The sequence below is a fragment of the Haliaeetus albicilla genome, unplaced genomic scaffold (genome assembly GCF_947461875.1).
Source record: "Haliaeetus albicilla unplaced genomic scaffold, bHalAlb1.1 scaffold_199, whole genome shotgun sequence".
Classification (NCBI taxonomy): domain Eukaryota; kingdom Metazoa; phylum Chordata; class Aves; order Accipitriformes; family Accipitridae; genus Haliaeetus; species Haliaeetus albicilla.
Window position 1 is genome coordinate 2,876 of NW_027212526.1, and position 16,981 is coordinate 19,856.

At 67.4% G+C, this 16,981-nt stretch overlaps 2 protein-coding genes across 2 annotated transcripts; one reads left to right on the top strand and one right to left on the bottom strand.

The window, feature by feature from the left end:
• Positions 1-1,226: 1,226 nt before the first annotated feature.
• Positions 1,227-16,667, bottom strand: LOC138684274 (protein spinster homolog 1-like). Its single transcript, XM_069777968.1, has 13 exons — positions 16,279-16,667; positions 16,133-16,198; positions 15,895-16,031; positions 12,546-12,697; positions 11,938-12,004; positions 11,705-11,847; positions 10,139-10,294; positions 6,863-7,052; positions 6,070-6,135; positions 5,878-5,976; positions 3,698-3,870; positions 1,944-2,608; positions 1,227-1,428 (listed from the first exon to the last, which is right to left on the bottom strand). Exons 1-12 carry the CDS (start codon positions 16,574-16,576, stop codon positions 2,581-2,583), a joined length of 1,575 nt encoding a protein of 524 aa, XP_069634069.1. The 5' UTR covers positions 16,577-16,667; the 3' UTR covers positions 1,227-1,428; positions 1,944-2,580.
• On the top strand, positions 8,584-9,649 carry LOC138684275 (uncharacterized; the record flags this gene model as incomplete). Its single annotated transcript, XM_069777969.1, is given in 3 exon segments — positions 8,584-8,841; positions 8,844-8,902; positions 9,142-9,649. Coding segments are annotated over 3 exon segments (825 nt in total), but the record flags the coding sequence as incomplete, so codon positions are not given.
• Positions 16,668-16,981: the final 314 nt, after the last annotated feature.

Consider the following 16,981-nt stretch of genomic DNA (forward strand, 5'->3'; position numbering starts at 1 on the left):
CCCGAGCATCCCCCCTGCCCCATAAGTGGGGGTCCCAGGCATCCATCTGCCCATAAGTAAGTAGAAGACCCGAGCATCCCGCCTGCCCCATAAGTGGGGGTCCCAGGCGTCCATCCATCTGCCCCATAAGTAGAAGACCCGAGCATCCCGCCTGCCCCATAAGTAGAGGCCCCAAGCACCCCGTTGCCCCATAACTATGGACCTGAGCATCCCGTCTGCCCCATAAGTGGGGGTCCCAGGCGTCCATCCATCTGCCCCATAAGTAGAAGACCCGAGCATCCCCCCTGCCCCATAAGTGGGGGTCCCAGGCATCCATCTGCCCCATAAGTAAGTAGAAGACCCAAGCATCCCGCCTGCCCCATAAGTGGGGGTCCCAGGCGTCCGTCCATCTGCCCCATAAGTAGAAGACCCGAGCATCCCGCCTGCCCCATAAGTAGAGGCCCCAAGCACCCCGCTGCCCCATAACTATGGACCTGAGCATCCCGTCTGCCCCATAAGTGGGGGTCCCAGGCGTCCATCCATCTGCCCCATAAGTAGAAGACCCGAGCATCCCGCCTGCCCCATAAGTAGAGGCCCCAAGCACCCCGCTGCCCCATAACTATGGACCCGAGCATCCCGCCTGCCCCATAAGTGGGGGTCCCAGGCATCCATCTGCCCCATAAGTAAGTAGAAGACCTGAGCACCCCGCTGCCCCATAACTATGGACCCAGGCATCCCGCCTGCCCCATAAGTAGAGGCCCCAAGCACCCCGCTGCCCCATAACTAGGGGCCCCGAGCATCCCGTCTGCCCCATAAGTGGGGGTCCCAGGCATCCATCTGCCCCCTAAGTAAGTAGAAGACCCGAGCATCCCGCCTGCCCCATAAGTAGAGGCCCCGAGCACCCCGCTGCCCCATAAGTGGGGGTCCCAGCCCCTCCGTCCGCCCACGGCTCGCCGTGGGTCGACCCTCGTGGCCGTCTGCCCCACATCCCCCCCCCATCCCGCCCCATACCTGCGCCCGCGCGACGTCCGGCGCTGTCACCTCCCGCGCCCCGAACCCCCGGCGCACGCGGGGACGGGGCCCCCCCCCCCCCCAAAAAAAAAAAAAACACGCCCCCCCCAGGAAGCTGCGGGCGCCGCCGTGGGGCAGGAAACGTGTGGGGCAGGAAACGTGTGGGGCAGGAAATGTGTGGGGCGGGGAGCGGGATGGAGAGGAGGCAGCCGGAGGGTGGGGGGGGTGAAACGGGGTTTATTTTGGGGGGGGGGAGGTAGGAGATGTGGGGCGCCCCACTGGGGGGTCGGGGAGCCGTCGCCGTGGGTCGGTGGCAGCCGCCGTGGGTCGGCGAGCCGTCGCCGTGGGGCAGGGAGCCCTCGCTGTGGGTCGGTGGGACTCGCCGTGGGGCAGGGAGTCCTCGCCGTGGGTCGGTGGGACTCGCCGTGGGGCAGGGAGCTGTCGCCGTGGGTCGGTGGGACTCGCCGTGGGGCAGGGAGCCCTCGCCGTGGGTCGGTGGGACTCGCCGTGGGTCGGTGACCCCTTGCTGTGGGTCGGTGCCACTTGCTGTGGGTCAGCGACCCCTCGCTGTGGGTCAGAGACCCCCGCCGTGGGTCGGAGACCCCTTGCTATGGGTCGGTGCCACTTGCCGTGGGTCACTGACCCCTGCCGTGGGTCAGAGCCCCCTCGCTGTGGGTCAGAGCCCCATTGCCGTGGGTCAGAGACCCCTCGCTATGGGTCAGAGCCCCCCGCCGTGGGTCAGAGCCCCTCGCCGTGGGTCAGCGCCCCATTGCCGTGGGTCAGCGCCCCCTCGCTGTGGGTCAGAGACCCCCCACCGTGGGTCAGAGACCCCTCGCTGTGGGTCAGAGCCCCCCGCCGTGGGTCAGAGCCCCCTCGCCGTGGGTCAGAGCCCCCTGCCGTGGGTCAGCGCCCCACTGCTGTGGGTCAGAGACCCCCCACCGTGGGTCAGAGACCCCTCGCTATGGGTCAGTGCCCCCTCGCCGTGGGTCAGAGACCCCCCGCCGTGGGTCAGCGACCCCTCGCTATGGGTCAGAGACCCCCTGCTATGGGTCAGAGCCCCTCGCCGTGGGTCAGAGCCCCATTGCCGTGGGGTCAGAGCCCCCCCGCCGTGGGTCAGTGACCCCTCGCCGTGGGTCAGCACCCCATTGCCGTGGGTCAGAGCCCCCTCGCTATGGGTCAGAGCCCCTCGCCGTGGGTCAGAGCCCCATTGCCGTGGGTCAGTGACCCCTCGCCGTGGGTCAGCGCCCCATTGCCGTGGGTCAGAGCCCCATTGCCGTGGGTCAGTGACCCCTCGCCGTGGGTCAGCGCCCCATTGCCGTGGGTCAGAGCCCCCTCGCTATGGGTCAGAGCCCCCCGCCGTGGGTCAGAGACCCCTCGCCGTGGGTCAGCGCCCCCCTCGCCGTGGGTCAGAGCCCCCCGCCGTGGGTCAGCGACCCCTCGCTATGGGTCAGAGCCCCCCGCCGTGGGTCAGAGCCCCCCGCCGTGGGTCAGAGCCCCATTGCCGTGGGTCAGGCGAGGACGTGGGCCACCGGCACCTTGGTGGGGCGGCCGCCGCGCGGCACCACGATGTCATCGACGTCGTCATCGTCGTCATCGTCGGCGCCGTCGGGGGGGAGGCCTGGGGGGGGGAGGGGCAGGTTGGGGGGGGGGCTGGATGATACTGGGGGGGACTGGGAGGGACTGGGAGGGGACTGGGGGCACTGGGGGAGACTGGGACGGTACTGGGAGGAGGCTGGGGGGTACTGGGGGAGACTGGGAGGGTACTGGGAGGGGGCTGGGGGGGTACTGGGAGGGTGCTGGGGGGGTACTGGGGGGTACTGGGAGGGGGCTGGGGGGTACTGGGAGGGCGCTGGGGGGTACTGGGGGGGTACTGGGGAGGGCGCTGGGGGGTACTGGGGGAGACTGGGAGGGCGCTGGGGGGTACTGGGGGGTACTGGGAGGGCGCTGGGGGGGGTACTGGGGGATAGTGGGGGGGGTGCTGGGAGGGTACTGGGGAGTACTGGGAGAGTGTTGGGGGGGCTGGGGGGTACTGAGAGGGTACTGGGGGATACTGGGGGAGACTGGGAGGGTACTGGGAGGGTACTGGGGGGTACTGGGGTGGGGCTGGGAAGGGCTGCATCCCACCAGTGGGTGTTGGGGGGTGCTGGGGGGATACTGGGAGGGCACTGGGGGTGCACTGGGGGGGTCTGGGTGCTATGGGGGGGTTACTGGGAGGGGGCTAGACCCCACCAGTACATACTGGGAGGGGGCGTTAAGTGGAATTGGGTGCCATGGGGGGGTCTGGGGGTGCCGGGGGTGGGTGCTGGGGGGGGGTTGGGGTGTCATGGGGGGGTCTAGGGGGGTCTGGGTGCTATGGGGGGGGTCTGGGTGCTATGGGGGGTTACTGGGAGGGGGGCAGACCCCACCAGTACATACTGGGAGGGGGCGTTAAGTGGAATTGGGTGCCATGGGGGGGTCTGGGGGTGCCGGGGGTGGGTGCTGGGGGGGGGGTTGGGGTGTCATGGGGGGGTCTAGGGGGGTCTGGGTGCCATGGGGGGGGTCTGGGTGCTATGGGGGGTTACTGGGAGGGGGGCAGACCCCACCAGTACATACTGGGAGGGGGCGTTAAGTGGAATTGGGTGCCATGGGGGGGTCTTTGGGTGCCGGGGGTGGGTGCTGGGGGTTTTTGGGGCGCGGGGTTTTTTTTTTTTGGGGGGGGGTCCCCGACCTTTGGCCTCGCGGCGGGCGCGGCGTCGGTCGCGGGGGGAGGGCGTCGGCGGCGGCGAGGAAGAGCCCCCCCCCCAGGGCGGCGGCGAAGGGGGCCAGCAGCAGCGCCCGCTCCAGCGCCCGCGCCCCCCCCTGGAAGGAGGGGGGGGAACCCCCCCGCAGGGCGTCGCTCACCTGCCGGAACCAGTAGGAACCAGTCGGGACCAGTCTAGGTTGGTCCGGACCAGTCCAGACCAGTCCAAAGCAGTAAAAAGCAGTACAAAGCAGTACAGACCAGTATAGACCAGTATGGGATAGGACAAACCGGGATGGGACAGGACAGGACAAACCGGTATGGGAGAGGGCAGACCAGTACGGGAGAGGGTAGACCAGTATGGGATAGGATAGACCAGTATGGGAGAGGGTAGACCAGTACAGGACAGGCTAGACCAGTATGGGAGAGGGTAGACCAGTATGGGAGAGGGCAGACCAGTATGGGATACGATAGACCAGTATGGGATAGGATAGACCAGTACGGGAGAGGGCAGACCAGTATGGGATAGGGTAGACCAGTATGGGATAGGATAGACCAGTACGGGAGAGGGCAGACCAGTACGGGAGAGGGTAGACCAGTATGGGATAGGATAGACCAGTATGGGAGAGGGTAGACCAGTACAGGACAGGCTAGACCAGTATGGGAGAGGGTAGACCAGTATGGGATAGGGTAGACCAGTATGGGATAGGATAGACCAGTACGGGAGAGGGCAGACCAGTACGGGAGAGGGTAGACCAGTATGGGATAGGATAGACCAGTATGGGAGAGGGCAGACCAGTACGGGAGAGGGCAGACCAGTATGGGAGAGGGCAGACCAGTATGGGATAGGATTAGACCAGTACGGGAGAGGGCAGACCAGTATGGGAGAGGGCAGACCAGTATGGGATAGGATAGACCAGTATGGGAGAGGGCAGACCAGTACGGGAGAGGGCAGACCAGTATGGGAGAGGGCAGACCAGTACGGGACAGGCTAGACCAGTATGGGAGAGGGTAGACCAGTACAGGACAGGCTAGACCAGTACGGGAGAGGGTAGACCAGTATGGGAGAGGGTAGACCAGTACGAGACAGGCTAGACCAGTATGGGAGAGGATAGCCCAGTATGGGAGAGGGCAGACCAGTATGGGAGAGGGCAGACCAGTACAGACCAGTACAAATCAGTACAGACCAGTATGGGATAGGACAAACCAGGATGGGACAGGACAAAGCAGGACAGGACAAACCAGTATGGGAGAGGACAAACCAGTATAGGACAGGGCAGGGTACTCCCCCAGTGATCCCAGTACAGCCCTGGTGCCCCCCCAGTGCCCCCAGTAACCCCCCCAGTGCTCCCAGTCCCCCCCCCAGTCCCTCTCAATCCCCCCCACTACCCTCCCAGTCCCTCCCAGTGCCTTCCCAGTGCTCCCAGTCCCCCCCAATCCCCTCCCAGTCCCTCCCAGTGCCTTCCCAGTGCTCCCAGTCCCCCCCCAATCCCCTCCCAGTCCCTCCCAGTGCCTTCCCAGTGCTCCCAGTCCCCCCCAATCCCCTCCCAGTCCCTCCCAGTGCCCCCAGTCCCCCCCAATCCCCTCCCAGTGCCCCCCAGCGCCCTCCCAGTGCCCCCCCACTCCCCTCCCAGTGCTCCCAGTCCCCCCCAATCCCCCTCCCATTCCCTCCCAATCGCCCCCAGTCCCCCCCGATCCCCTCCCAGCACCCCCCCAGTGCCCTCCCAGTCCCTCCCAATCCCCCCCAATCCCCTCCCAGTCCCCTCCCAGTGCCCCCCACTCCCCTCCCAGTGCCCTCCCAGTGCTCCCAGTCAGTCCCCCCCAATCCCCCTCCCATTCCCTCCCAATCCCCCCCAGTCCCCCCCGATCCCCTCCCAGCACCCCCCCAGTGCCCTCCCAGTCCCTCCCAATCCCCCCCAATCCCCTCCCAGTCCCTCCCAGTGCCCCCCAGTGCCCTCCCAGTCCCCCCACTCCCCTCCCAGTGCCCTCCCAGTCCCCCCACTCCCCTCCCAGTGCCCTCCCAGTGCTCCCAGTCCCCCCCAATCCCCCTCCCATTCCCTCCCAATCCCCCCCAGTCCCCCCCGATCCCCTCCCAGCACCCCCCCAGTGCCCTCCCAGTCCCTCCCAGTCCCCCCCAATTCCCCCCCAGTGCCCTCCCAGTCCCCCACCAGTCCGATGAGGTAGGGGCTGCCGGCGTCCCCCAGTAGGTGGGAGGTGACGATCTGCAGCGCCTCGGCCGTCGACCGCCGCGACGGGGCCACCACGTACTGGGGGGGGGGGAGGGGGGGGTCACACGTGGGTCACGTGACACGCCACACCCCCGTGACGTCGCGCGTGGCGCAGCCCCGCCCCCCCCGTACCAGTAGGATGTCGCCCACGATGGCCCAGTTGAGCGACAGCAGCGTCTCCCCCAGGAAAATGAAGACCTGGGGGCGGGGACGAAGGGGTCACGACCCCGCCGTGACCCCGCCGTGACCCCCATGTGACCTCCGTGACCCCTAGACCCCCTATGACCCCCATGACCCTTGACCCCCCCCATGACCCCATGCGGCAGGCGGGCGTCCCCATAGCCCCCCCCATGACCCCCCCGTGACCCCCCGATGACCCCTGACCCCCCATGACCCCCTGACCCCCCCATGACCCCACCCAGGCAGCAGGCCGGGGTCCCCATCCCCCCGATGACCCTTGACCCCCCATGACCCCTGATGACCCCCCATGACCCCTACAACCCCATGACCCCCAATGACCCCCATGACCCTCAGTGACCCCCGATGACCCCTGGTGACCCCAATGACCCGTGACCCCTACGACCCCATGACCCCGATGACCCCCAATAACCCCAATGACCCCTATGACCCTCAATGACCCCGATGACCCCACAACCCCAATGACCCTCAATGACCCGATGACCCCCATGACCCCAGTGACCCCATGAACCCTACGACCCCATGACCCCGATGACCCCCAATGACCCATGACCCCTAATGACCCCCATGACCCCTATGACCCCATGACCCTCAATGACCCCTGATGACCCCAATGACCCCCAATGACCCCTACAACCCCGATGACCCCCATGACCCCTACGACCCCCACGACCCCCCGTGACCCCTACGACCCCCACGACCCCCCGTGACCCCCCCGTGACCTCACGTAGGCGGCGGGCAGGCAGGGCGTGGCGCAGAGGAGGGCGAGGAGGAGGCAGGGGGCGGCGGCCAGGACCCCGCCCCCGCAGAGGAGGGCGTCGGCCCGCGGCGACCGCGCCCGCAGGCGGCGCGACAGCTCCGCCCCCGCCCCCACCCCCAGCACCCCCGAGGCGCACGTCAGCACCCCGAAAACCAGGCTGGGGGGGGGGGGGGAGGGGAGGGGACATGGGGGGAGGGGTCAGCTCACCCCGCCCCCCCCCTTGTCACCCCATTGGCCCCATTGGCCCATTGTCCCCCCGCCCCCCCCGTTGTCCCCATTGTCCCCCCCCCCGTTGGCCCCTTGTCCCCCCATTGTCACCCCCCCATTGTCCCACTGGCCCCATTGTCCCCCCACCCCCCCATTGTCCCCTCTGTCCCCCCCCCACTTTCCCCATTGTCCCCCCACCCCCCCATTGTCCCCACTGTCCCCCCATGGTCCCCCCATTGTCCCATTCCCCCCATTGTCCCCACCGTCACCCCGTTGTCCCCCATTGTCCCCGTTGTCCCCCCATTGTCCCGTTCCCCCGTTCTCCCCATTGTCCCCCCCATTGTCCCACTGTCACCCCTGTCCCCCCACTGTCACCCCCCATTGTCCCCATCGTCCCCATCCCACTGTCCCCATCATCTTCATCCCACTGTCCCCATCATCCCCATCGTCCCCATCCCATCGTCCCCATCCCATCATCCCCATCATCCCCATTGTCCCCATCCCATTGTCCCCATTGTCCTCATCCCACTGTCCCCATCATCCCCATCATCCCCATCCCATCGTCCCCATTGTCCCCATTGTCCCCATCGTCCCCATCCCATTGTCCCCATCATCTTCATCCCACTGTCACCATCATCCCCATTGCCCCCATCCCATCGTCCTCATCATCCCCACTGTCCCCATCCCCATCATCCCCATCATCTCCATCCCCATTGTCCCCATTGTCCCCATCATCCCCATCCCATCGTCCCCATCCCCATCATCCTCATCCCCATTGTCCCCATCCCATCGTCCCCATTGTCCTCATCCCACTGTCCCCATCATCCCCATCATCCCCATCATCCCCATCCCATCGTCCCCATTGTCCCCATTGTCCCCATCATCCCCATCATCTCCGTCCCCATCGTCCCCATCCCATCGTCCCCATTGTCCCCATCCCATTGTCCCCGTCCCCATCCCATTGTCCCCATCATCTTCATCCCACTGTCCCCATCATCCCCATTGTCCCCATCCCATCGTCCCCATCATCCCCATCCCATCATCCCCATCATCTCCATCCCCATCGTCCCCATCGTCCCCATCCCATCGTCCCCATCATCCCCATTGTCCCCATCGTCCCCATCCCATCGTCCCCATCATCCCCATCCCATTGTCCCCATCCCATCGTCCCCATCATCCCCATCCCATCATCCCCATCCCCATCGTCCCCATCCCATCGTCCCCATTGTCCCCATCCCATTGTCCCGGTCCCCATCCCATTGTCCCCATCATCTTCATCCCACTGTCCCCATCATCCCCATTGTCCCCATCCCATTGTCCCCATCATCCCCATCCCCATCGTCCCCATCCCATCGTCCCCATCATCCCCATCATCCCCATCCCATCATCCCCATCCCATTGTCCCCATCATCCCCATCCCATTGTCCCCATTGTCCTCATCGTCCCCATCCCATCGTCCCCATCATCCCCATCATCCCCATCCCATCATCCCCATCCCATTGTCCCCATCATCCCCATCCCATTGTCCCCATTGTCCTCATCGTCCCCATCCCATCGTCCCCATCGTCCCCATCCCATCGTCCCCATCCCCATCATCCTCATCCCCATTGTCCCCATCCCATCGTCCCCATTGTCCTCATCCCACTGTCCCCATCATCCCCATCATCCCCATCATCCCCATCCCATCGTCCCCATTGTCCCCATTGTCCCCATCATCCCCATCATCTCCGTCCCCATCGTCCCCATCCCATTGTCCCCATTGTCCCCATTGTCCCCATCGTCCCCATCATCCCCATCCCCATCGTCCCCATCCCATCGTCCCCATTGTCCCCATCCCATTGTCCCCGTCCCCATCCCATTGTCCCCATCATCTTCATCCCACTGTCCCCATCATCCCCATTGTCCCCATCCCATCGTCCCCATCATCCCCATCCCATCATCCCCATCATCTCCATCCCCATCATCCCCATCATCCCCATCCCCATCGTCCCCATCCCATCGTCCCCATCATCCCCATCCCATCATCCCCATCATCCCCATCCCCATCGTCCCCATCCCATCGTCCCCATCATCCCCATCCCATCATCCCCATCCCATTGTCCCCATCATCCCCATTGTCCCCATCGTCCCCATCCCATCGTCCCCATCATCCCCATCATCCCCATCCCATTGTCCCCATCCCATCGTCCCCATCATCCCCATCCCCATCGTCCCCATCCCATCGTCCCCATTGTCCCCATCCCATTGTCCCGGTCCCCATCCCATTGTCCCCATCATCTTCATCCCACTGTCCCCATCATCCCCATTGTCCCCATCCCATCGTCCCCATCGTCCCCATCCCCATCATCCCCATCATCTCCATCCCCATCGTCCCCATCATCCCCATCCCATTGTCCCCATCATCCCCATCCCATCATCCCCATCCCATTGTCCCCATCATCCCCATCCCATTGTCCCCATTGTCCTCATCGTCCCCATCCCATCGTCCCCATCCCATCGTCCCCATTGTCCCCATCGTCCCCATCATCTCCATCCCCATCATCTCCATCCCCATCGTCCCCATCCCATTGTCCCCATCATCCCCATCCCATCGTCCCCATCATCCCCATCGTCCCCATCCCATTGTCCCCATCCCATTGTCCCCATCATCCCCATTGTCCCCATCGTCCCCATCCCCATCATCCCCATCATCTCCATCCCCATCATCTCCATCCCATCGTCCCCATCGTCCCCATCCCATCGTCCCCATCCCATCATCCCCATTGTCCCCATTGTCCCCATCCCATTGTCCCCATCGTCCCCATCCCATTGTCCCCATCGTCCCCATCCCCATTGTCCCCATCCCATCATCCCCATTGTCCCCATTGTCCCCATCCCATTGTCCCCATCATCCCCATCCCCATCGTCCCCATCCCATCGTCCCCATCGTCCCCATCCCATCATCCCCATCGTCCCCATCCCACCGCCCCCACCCCACCGCCCCCACCGTCCCCTCGTCCCCCCCAACCCCTCGTCCCGCCCCCCCCCCGCTGTCACCTCTCGTCCCCGTGGCAGCGCCGTCCCTCGTCACACGGCCACCCCTCCCCGCTGGCCAACCGGCACCGGTAGAGGAAGGCGGGAGCCCACAGGGCCAGCGCCCCGGTGACGAAGGCCACCGCCGTGAAACCCAGGGTGGTCAGCACCAGGCTGCGGCTTGGGGAGGGGGGGGGGACACACGGTGTCACCAGGACCCCCCCCTTGTCACCGTGTCACCCCCCCCCAAAAAGGGGACGAGGGATGTTGGGCCACCAGGTCAACCCATTGAGGGGACAAGGGACACTGGGACCCCCAGTGACCCCCCCAAAAAGGGGACAAGGGACACCGAGACACCTGTGACCCCCCCACGGGACCCCCCAAGACCCCCCCCAATGGGACAAGGGACATTGGGACCCCCTGTCACCCCCCCGGACCCCCCCAAGGGGACAAGGGACATTGGGCCACCAGGTCAACCCAACCCAAAAGGCCACCAGGTCAACCCATTGAGGGGACAAGGGACACTGGGACCCCCAGTGACCCCCCCAAAAAGGGGACAAGGGACACCGGGACCCCCTGTGACCCCCCCATGGGACCCCCCAGACCCCCCCCAATGGGACAAGGGACATTGGGACCCCCTGTCACCCCCCCAAGGGGACAAGGGACGTTGGGCCACCAGGTCAACCCAAGCCTAAAGGGCCACCAGGTCAACCCATTGAGGGGACAAGGGACACCGGGACCCCCAGTGACCCCCCAAAAAGGGGACAAGGGACACCGAGACCCCTGTCACCCCCCCATGGGACCCCCCAAGACCCCCCCCAATGGGACAAGGGACATTGGGACCCCCTGTCACCCCCCCAAGGGGACAAGGGACGTTGGGCCACCAGGTCAACCCAACCCAAAAGGCCACCAGGTCAACCCATTGAGGGGACAAGGGACACTGGGACCCCCAGTGACCCCCCAAAAAGGGGACAAGGGACACCGGGACCCCTGTCACCCCCCCATGGGACCCCCCAAGACCCCCCCCAATGAGACAAGGGACATTGGGACCCCCTGTCACCCCCCCGGACCCCCCCAAGGGGACAAGGGACATTGGGCCACCAGGTCAACCCATTGAGGGGACAAGGGACACCGGGACCCCCAGTGACCCCCCAAAAAGGGGACAAGGGACACCGAGACCCCTGTCACCCCCCCATGGGACCCCCCAAGACCCCCCCCAATGGGACAAGGGACATTGGGACCCCCTGTCACCCCCCCAAGGGGACAAGGGACATTGGGCCACCAGGTCAACCCATTGAGGGGACAAGGGACACTGGGACCCCCAGTGACCCCCCCAAAAAGGGGACAAGGGACACCGGGACCCCCTGTCACCCCCCCATGGGACCCCCCAGACCCCCCCAATGGGACAAGGGACATTGGGACCCCCTGTCACCCCCCCGGACCCCCCCAAGGGGACAAGGGACGTTGGGCCACCAGGTCAACCCAACCCAAAGAGCCACCAGGTCAACCCATTGAGGGGACAAGGGACATTGGGGACCCCCCCCCCCAAAAAAGGGACAAGAGACACCGGGACCCCCCCCAAGGACTCACTTGGTGGCCAAAACCCGCAAATCGGTGGCCCAGGAGGTGCGGGGGAGGGGCGCATCGGGGGGTCTCTCCAGCCCCCCCCGGGGGGGGTCGCTCACCACCGTCACCAGTAAAGCCACGGCCACGGCTCCCAGTGCCGGGGTCACCTGGGAAAAAAATTTTTTTGGGGGGGGGGGGTCGGGGGTCGCCTTTGGGGACAATATGGGGGGGGACACACACGGGGGGGGGACACTCACGCGAAGGGCCCAGCGCCAATCGGTGGCCACCTCCTTCACCTTGGCCCCCACGATGTAACCCAGCCCGCTGGGGGGGGGCAAAAAGGGGGGTCGGGGGGGGGGACCCCAAATCCACGGAGACCCCCCCCCCCCGAGTCAGAGAGACACCCCCCCCTGCTGTCCCAAAATGGCACCCCCTCCAAATGTCCCCCCCCATAAATGCCACCCCCCAAAATGTCCCTCCCCAAAATGGCCCCCCCAAAACACCCCCTACCCAATGTTGCCCCCCAAAATGACCCCCACCCCAAATCTCCCCCCATAAATGACCCCCCCACCCAATGCCCCCCCAAAAATGCCCCCCCCAAAATTCACTCCCCCCAAATGTCCCCCCAAAATAACCCCCACCCCAAATGTCCCCCCCCAAAAGTCCCCCCAAAAATTCACTCCCCCCAAATGTCCCCCCCAAAACGACCCCCACCCCAAATATCCCCCCAAAGTCACTCCCCCAAAATGTCCCCCCCCCCAAATTACCCCCCCACCCCAAATCTCCCCCCATAAATTACCCCCCCACCCCAATGCCTCCCCAAAAACTGCCCCCCCCCCCCCCCCCCAAAAAATTGCCCCCCCACCTGCCGAGGGGCACGGCGAGGTAGAACCCCCCCAGGGCGCGGCTGCGGGCGAGGCCGGCGCAGAGGTCGGCGATGAGGGTGGGGGCCACGGTGGAGTAGGACGCCTCCCCCACCCCCACCAGCGCCCGCCCCACCAGCAGCACCCAGAACCGCTGGGGGGGGGGGGGAGATGGGGGTCAGACCCACGGCACCTGCCGGTGACCCACGGCCGCCCCACGGCCGCCCCATAGCACCCACCGGTGACCCACAGCCGCCCCACGGCGACCACGGGTGCCCCACGGCCGCCCTATAGCACCCACCGGTGACCCACAGCCGCCCCACGGCGACCACGGGTGCCCCACGGCAACCACGGCCACCCCACGGCACCCATGGCTGCCCCACGGCTGCCCCACGGCCGCCCCATAGCACCCACCGGTGACCCACGGCGACCACGGGTGCCCCACGGCTGCCCCATAGCACCCACCGGTGACCCACGGCGACCACGGGTGCCCCACGGCCGCCCCACGGCAACCACGGCCACCCCACGGCACCCATGGCTGCCCCACGGCTGCCCCACGGCCGCCCCATAGCACCCACCGGTGACCCACGGCGACCACGGGTGCCCCACGGCCGCCCTATAGCACCCACCGGTGACCCACGGCCGCCCCACGGGTGCCCCACGGCAACCACGGCCACCCCACGGCACCCATGGCTGCCCCACAGCTGCCCCACATCCACCCCACACCACCCACCCCACAGCCGCCCCACAACTGCCCCACATCACCCACGACCACCCCGGGACCACCCCCCATGTACCCCAACGCTGCCCCACGGCTGCCCCACGCCTGCCCCACATCTGCCCCACGGCTGCCCCACATCCACCCCACATCCACCCACCCCACAACCGCCCCACATCACCCACGACCACCCCGGGGCCGCCCCCCACGTCACCCCCGGGTATCCCAACGCCGCCCCACGCCTGCCCCACATCTGCCCCACGCCTGCCCCACATCCACCCCACATCTGCCCCATGGCTGCCCCACACCTGCCCCACATCTGCCCCACGGCTGCCCCACATCCACCCCACATCACCCACCCCACAACCGCCCCACATCACCCACGACCACCCCGGGACCACCCCCCACGTACCCCAACGCTGCCCCACGGCTGCCCCACGCCTGCCCCACATCTGCCCCACAGCTGCCCCACATCCACCCCACACCACCCACCCCACAACCGCCCCACAACCGCCCCACATCACCCACGACCACCCCGGGGCCGCCCCCCACGTACCCCAATGCCGCCCCACGGCTGCCCCATGGCTGCCCCACATCTGCCCCACATCTGCCCCATGGCTGCCCCACACCACCCACCCCACAACCGCCCCACAACCGCCCCACATCACCCACGACCACCCCGGGACCACCCCCCACATACCCCAACGCTGCCCCACGGCTGCCCCACGGCTGCCCCACATCTGCCCCACGGCTGCCCCACATCCACCCCACATCCACCCCACATCACCCACCCCACAACCACCCCACATCACCCACGACCACCCCGGGGCCGCCCCCCACGTCACCCCCGGGTATCCCAATGCCGCCCCACGCCTGCCCCACATCTGCCCCACGCCTGCCCCACATCCACCCCACATCTGCCCCATGGCTGCCCCACATCCACCCCACACCACCCACCCCACAACCGCCCCACAACCGCCCCACATCACCCACGACCACCCCAGGACCACCCCCCACGTACCCCAACGCTGCCCCACGGCTGCCCCACGCCTGCCCCACATCTGCCCCACAGCTGCCCCACATCCACCCCACACCACCCACCCCACAACCGCCCCACAACCGCCCCACATCACCCACGACCACCCCGGGGCCGCCCCCCACGTCACCCCCGGGTATCCCAACGCCGCCCCACACCTGCCCCACATCCACCCCACATCTGCCCCATGGCTGCCCCACATCCGCCCCACACCACCCACCCCACAACCGCCCCACAACCGCCCCACATCACCCACAACCACCCCGGGGCCGCCCCACACGTCACCCCTGGGTATCTCAATGCTGCCCCACATCTGCCCCACGGCTGCCCCACATCTGCCCCATGGCTGCCCCACATCCACCCCACACCACCCACCCCACAACCGCCCCACATCACCCACAACCACCCCGGGGCTGCCCCCCACGTACCCCAACGCCGCCCCACGGCTGCCCCACATCTGCCCCACACCTGCCCCACATCCACCCCACGGCTGCCCCACATCCACCCCACACCACCCACCCCACAACCGCCCCACATCACCCACGACCACCCCGGGACCACCCCCCATGTACCCCAACGCTGCCCCACGGCTGCCCCACGCCTGCCCCACATCTGCCCCACGGCTGCCCCACATCCACCCCACATCACCCACCCCACAACCGCCCCACATCACCCACGACCACCCCGGGGCCGCCCCCCACGTCACCCCCGGGTATCCCAACGCCGCCCCACACCTGCCCCACATCTGCCCCACATCCACCCCACATCTGCCCCATGGCTGCCCCACATCCACCCCACACCACCCACCCCACAACCGCCCCACAACCGCCCCACATCACCCACAACCACCCCGGGGCCGCCCCCCACGTCACCCCCGGGTATCCCAACGCCGCCCCACGCCTGCCCCACACCTGCCCCACATCTGCCCCACATCCACCCCACATCTGCCCCATGGCTGCCCCACATCCACCCCACACCACCCACCCCACAACCGCCCCACAACCGCCCCACATCACCCATGACCACCCCGGGACCACCCCCCACGTACCCCAACGCTGCCCCACGGCTGCCCCACGCCTGCCCCACATCTGCCCCACATCTGCCCCACGGCTGCCCCACATCCACCCCACATCCACCCCACATCACCCACCCCACAACCGCCCCACATCACCCACGACCACCCCGGGGCCGCCCCCCACGTCACCCCCGGGTATCCCAACGCCGCCCCACGCCTGCCCCACATCTGCCCCACACCTGCCCCACATCCACCCCACATCTGCCCCATGGCTGCCCCACATCCACCCCACCCCACCCACCCCACAACCGCCCCACATCACCCACGACCACCCCGGGACCACCCCCCACGTACCCCAACGCTGCCCCACGGCTGCCCCACGCCTGCCCCACATCTGCCCCACATCTGCCCCACGGCTGCCCCACATCCACCCCACATCACCCACCCCACAACTGCCCCACATCACCCACGACCACCCCGGGGCCGCCCCCCACGTCACCCCCGGGTATCCCAACGCCGCCCCACGCCTGCCCCACGCCTGCCCCACGCCTGCCCCACATCTGCCCCACATCTGCCCCACACCTCTCGCGGGACGAAGCTGCTGGCCAGGGTGACGGCGGACCAGAGGGCGATGCCGAGGCAGAGCAGGCGCTTGCGGTCGTACCGGTCGCCCAAATAACCGAAAACGGGCGCCAGCACCATGTAACTGCTGATAAACACTGAAAAGGGAAGCCGTGGGTCAGCCCCACAAGTGTGGGGCAGCCCCACACGTCCCCTCTCTTAAGCGCGCCGGGGTCGGGGGGGGGGGGGGGGGCCGGACCTGTTTGCAAGAGACCGGAGCTGCCGTCCCCGATGCCGAAAAAATCCTCGACTTCGGGCAGGACGCCTGGGAAAAGTGAGATGTGGGGAGATGTGGGGCTGCCCCACGGCCGCCCCACGGCCGCCCCACGGCCGCCCCACACGTACTGGCGACGGTGAAGCGGTCCATGTAGTTGAGGAGGTTGACGTAGCAGAGGACGGCCACCGTCAGGCGGGCGCGGGCGAGGGAGACGCCGTGGGGCAGCGCCGTGGGGCGGGCGACGCCGTGGGGCAGCGCCGTGGGGCGGGAAGGGGATCCGCAGCCCGGGTCTTCGGCGCCGGTGTCGTCGGCGCGGCGCAGCACCGGCCCCGACGCCATGGGGCTGCCGCTGTGGGGCGGAGACGATGGGGCGGGTTTGACGCCGCGACCCACGGCCGGCTGCCCCACGGAGACCCTCTGCCCCATAGCGAGGCCGGCCCCGCAGAACGCCTGGCCCCACGGCCGTCCTGCCCCATAGCTGAGTCGAAAACCCGCTCCTCTGCCCCATAGCTGACCCCCTGCCCCATAACTGCCCCCCTCAGCCCCACAGCCGCCCCCCAGCCCCATAACTTCCCCCCAAACCCGGCCCCCTGCCCCACAACTGCCCCCCCAGCCCCATAGCTGCCCGCCCCAGCCCCATAACTGCCCCCCTCAGCCCCATAACTGCCCCCAGCCCCACAGCTGCCCCCAAAACCCAGCCCCATAGCCGCCCCCCTGCCCCACAACTGCCCCCCCAGCCCCACAACTGCCCCCCCAGCCCCATAACTTCCCCCCAAACCCGGCCCCCTGCCCCACAGCTGAACCCCCTGCCCCATAGCTGCCCGCCCCAGC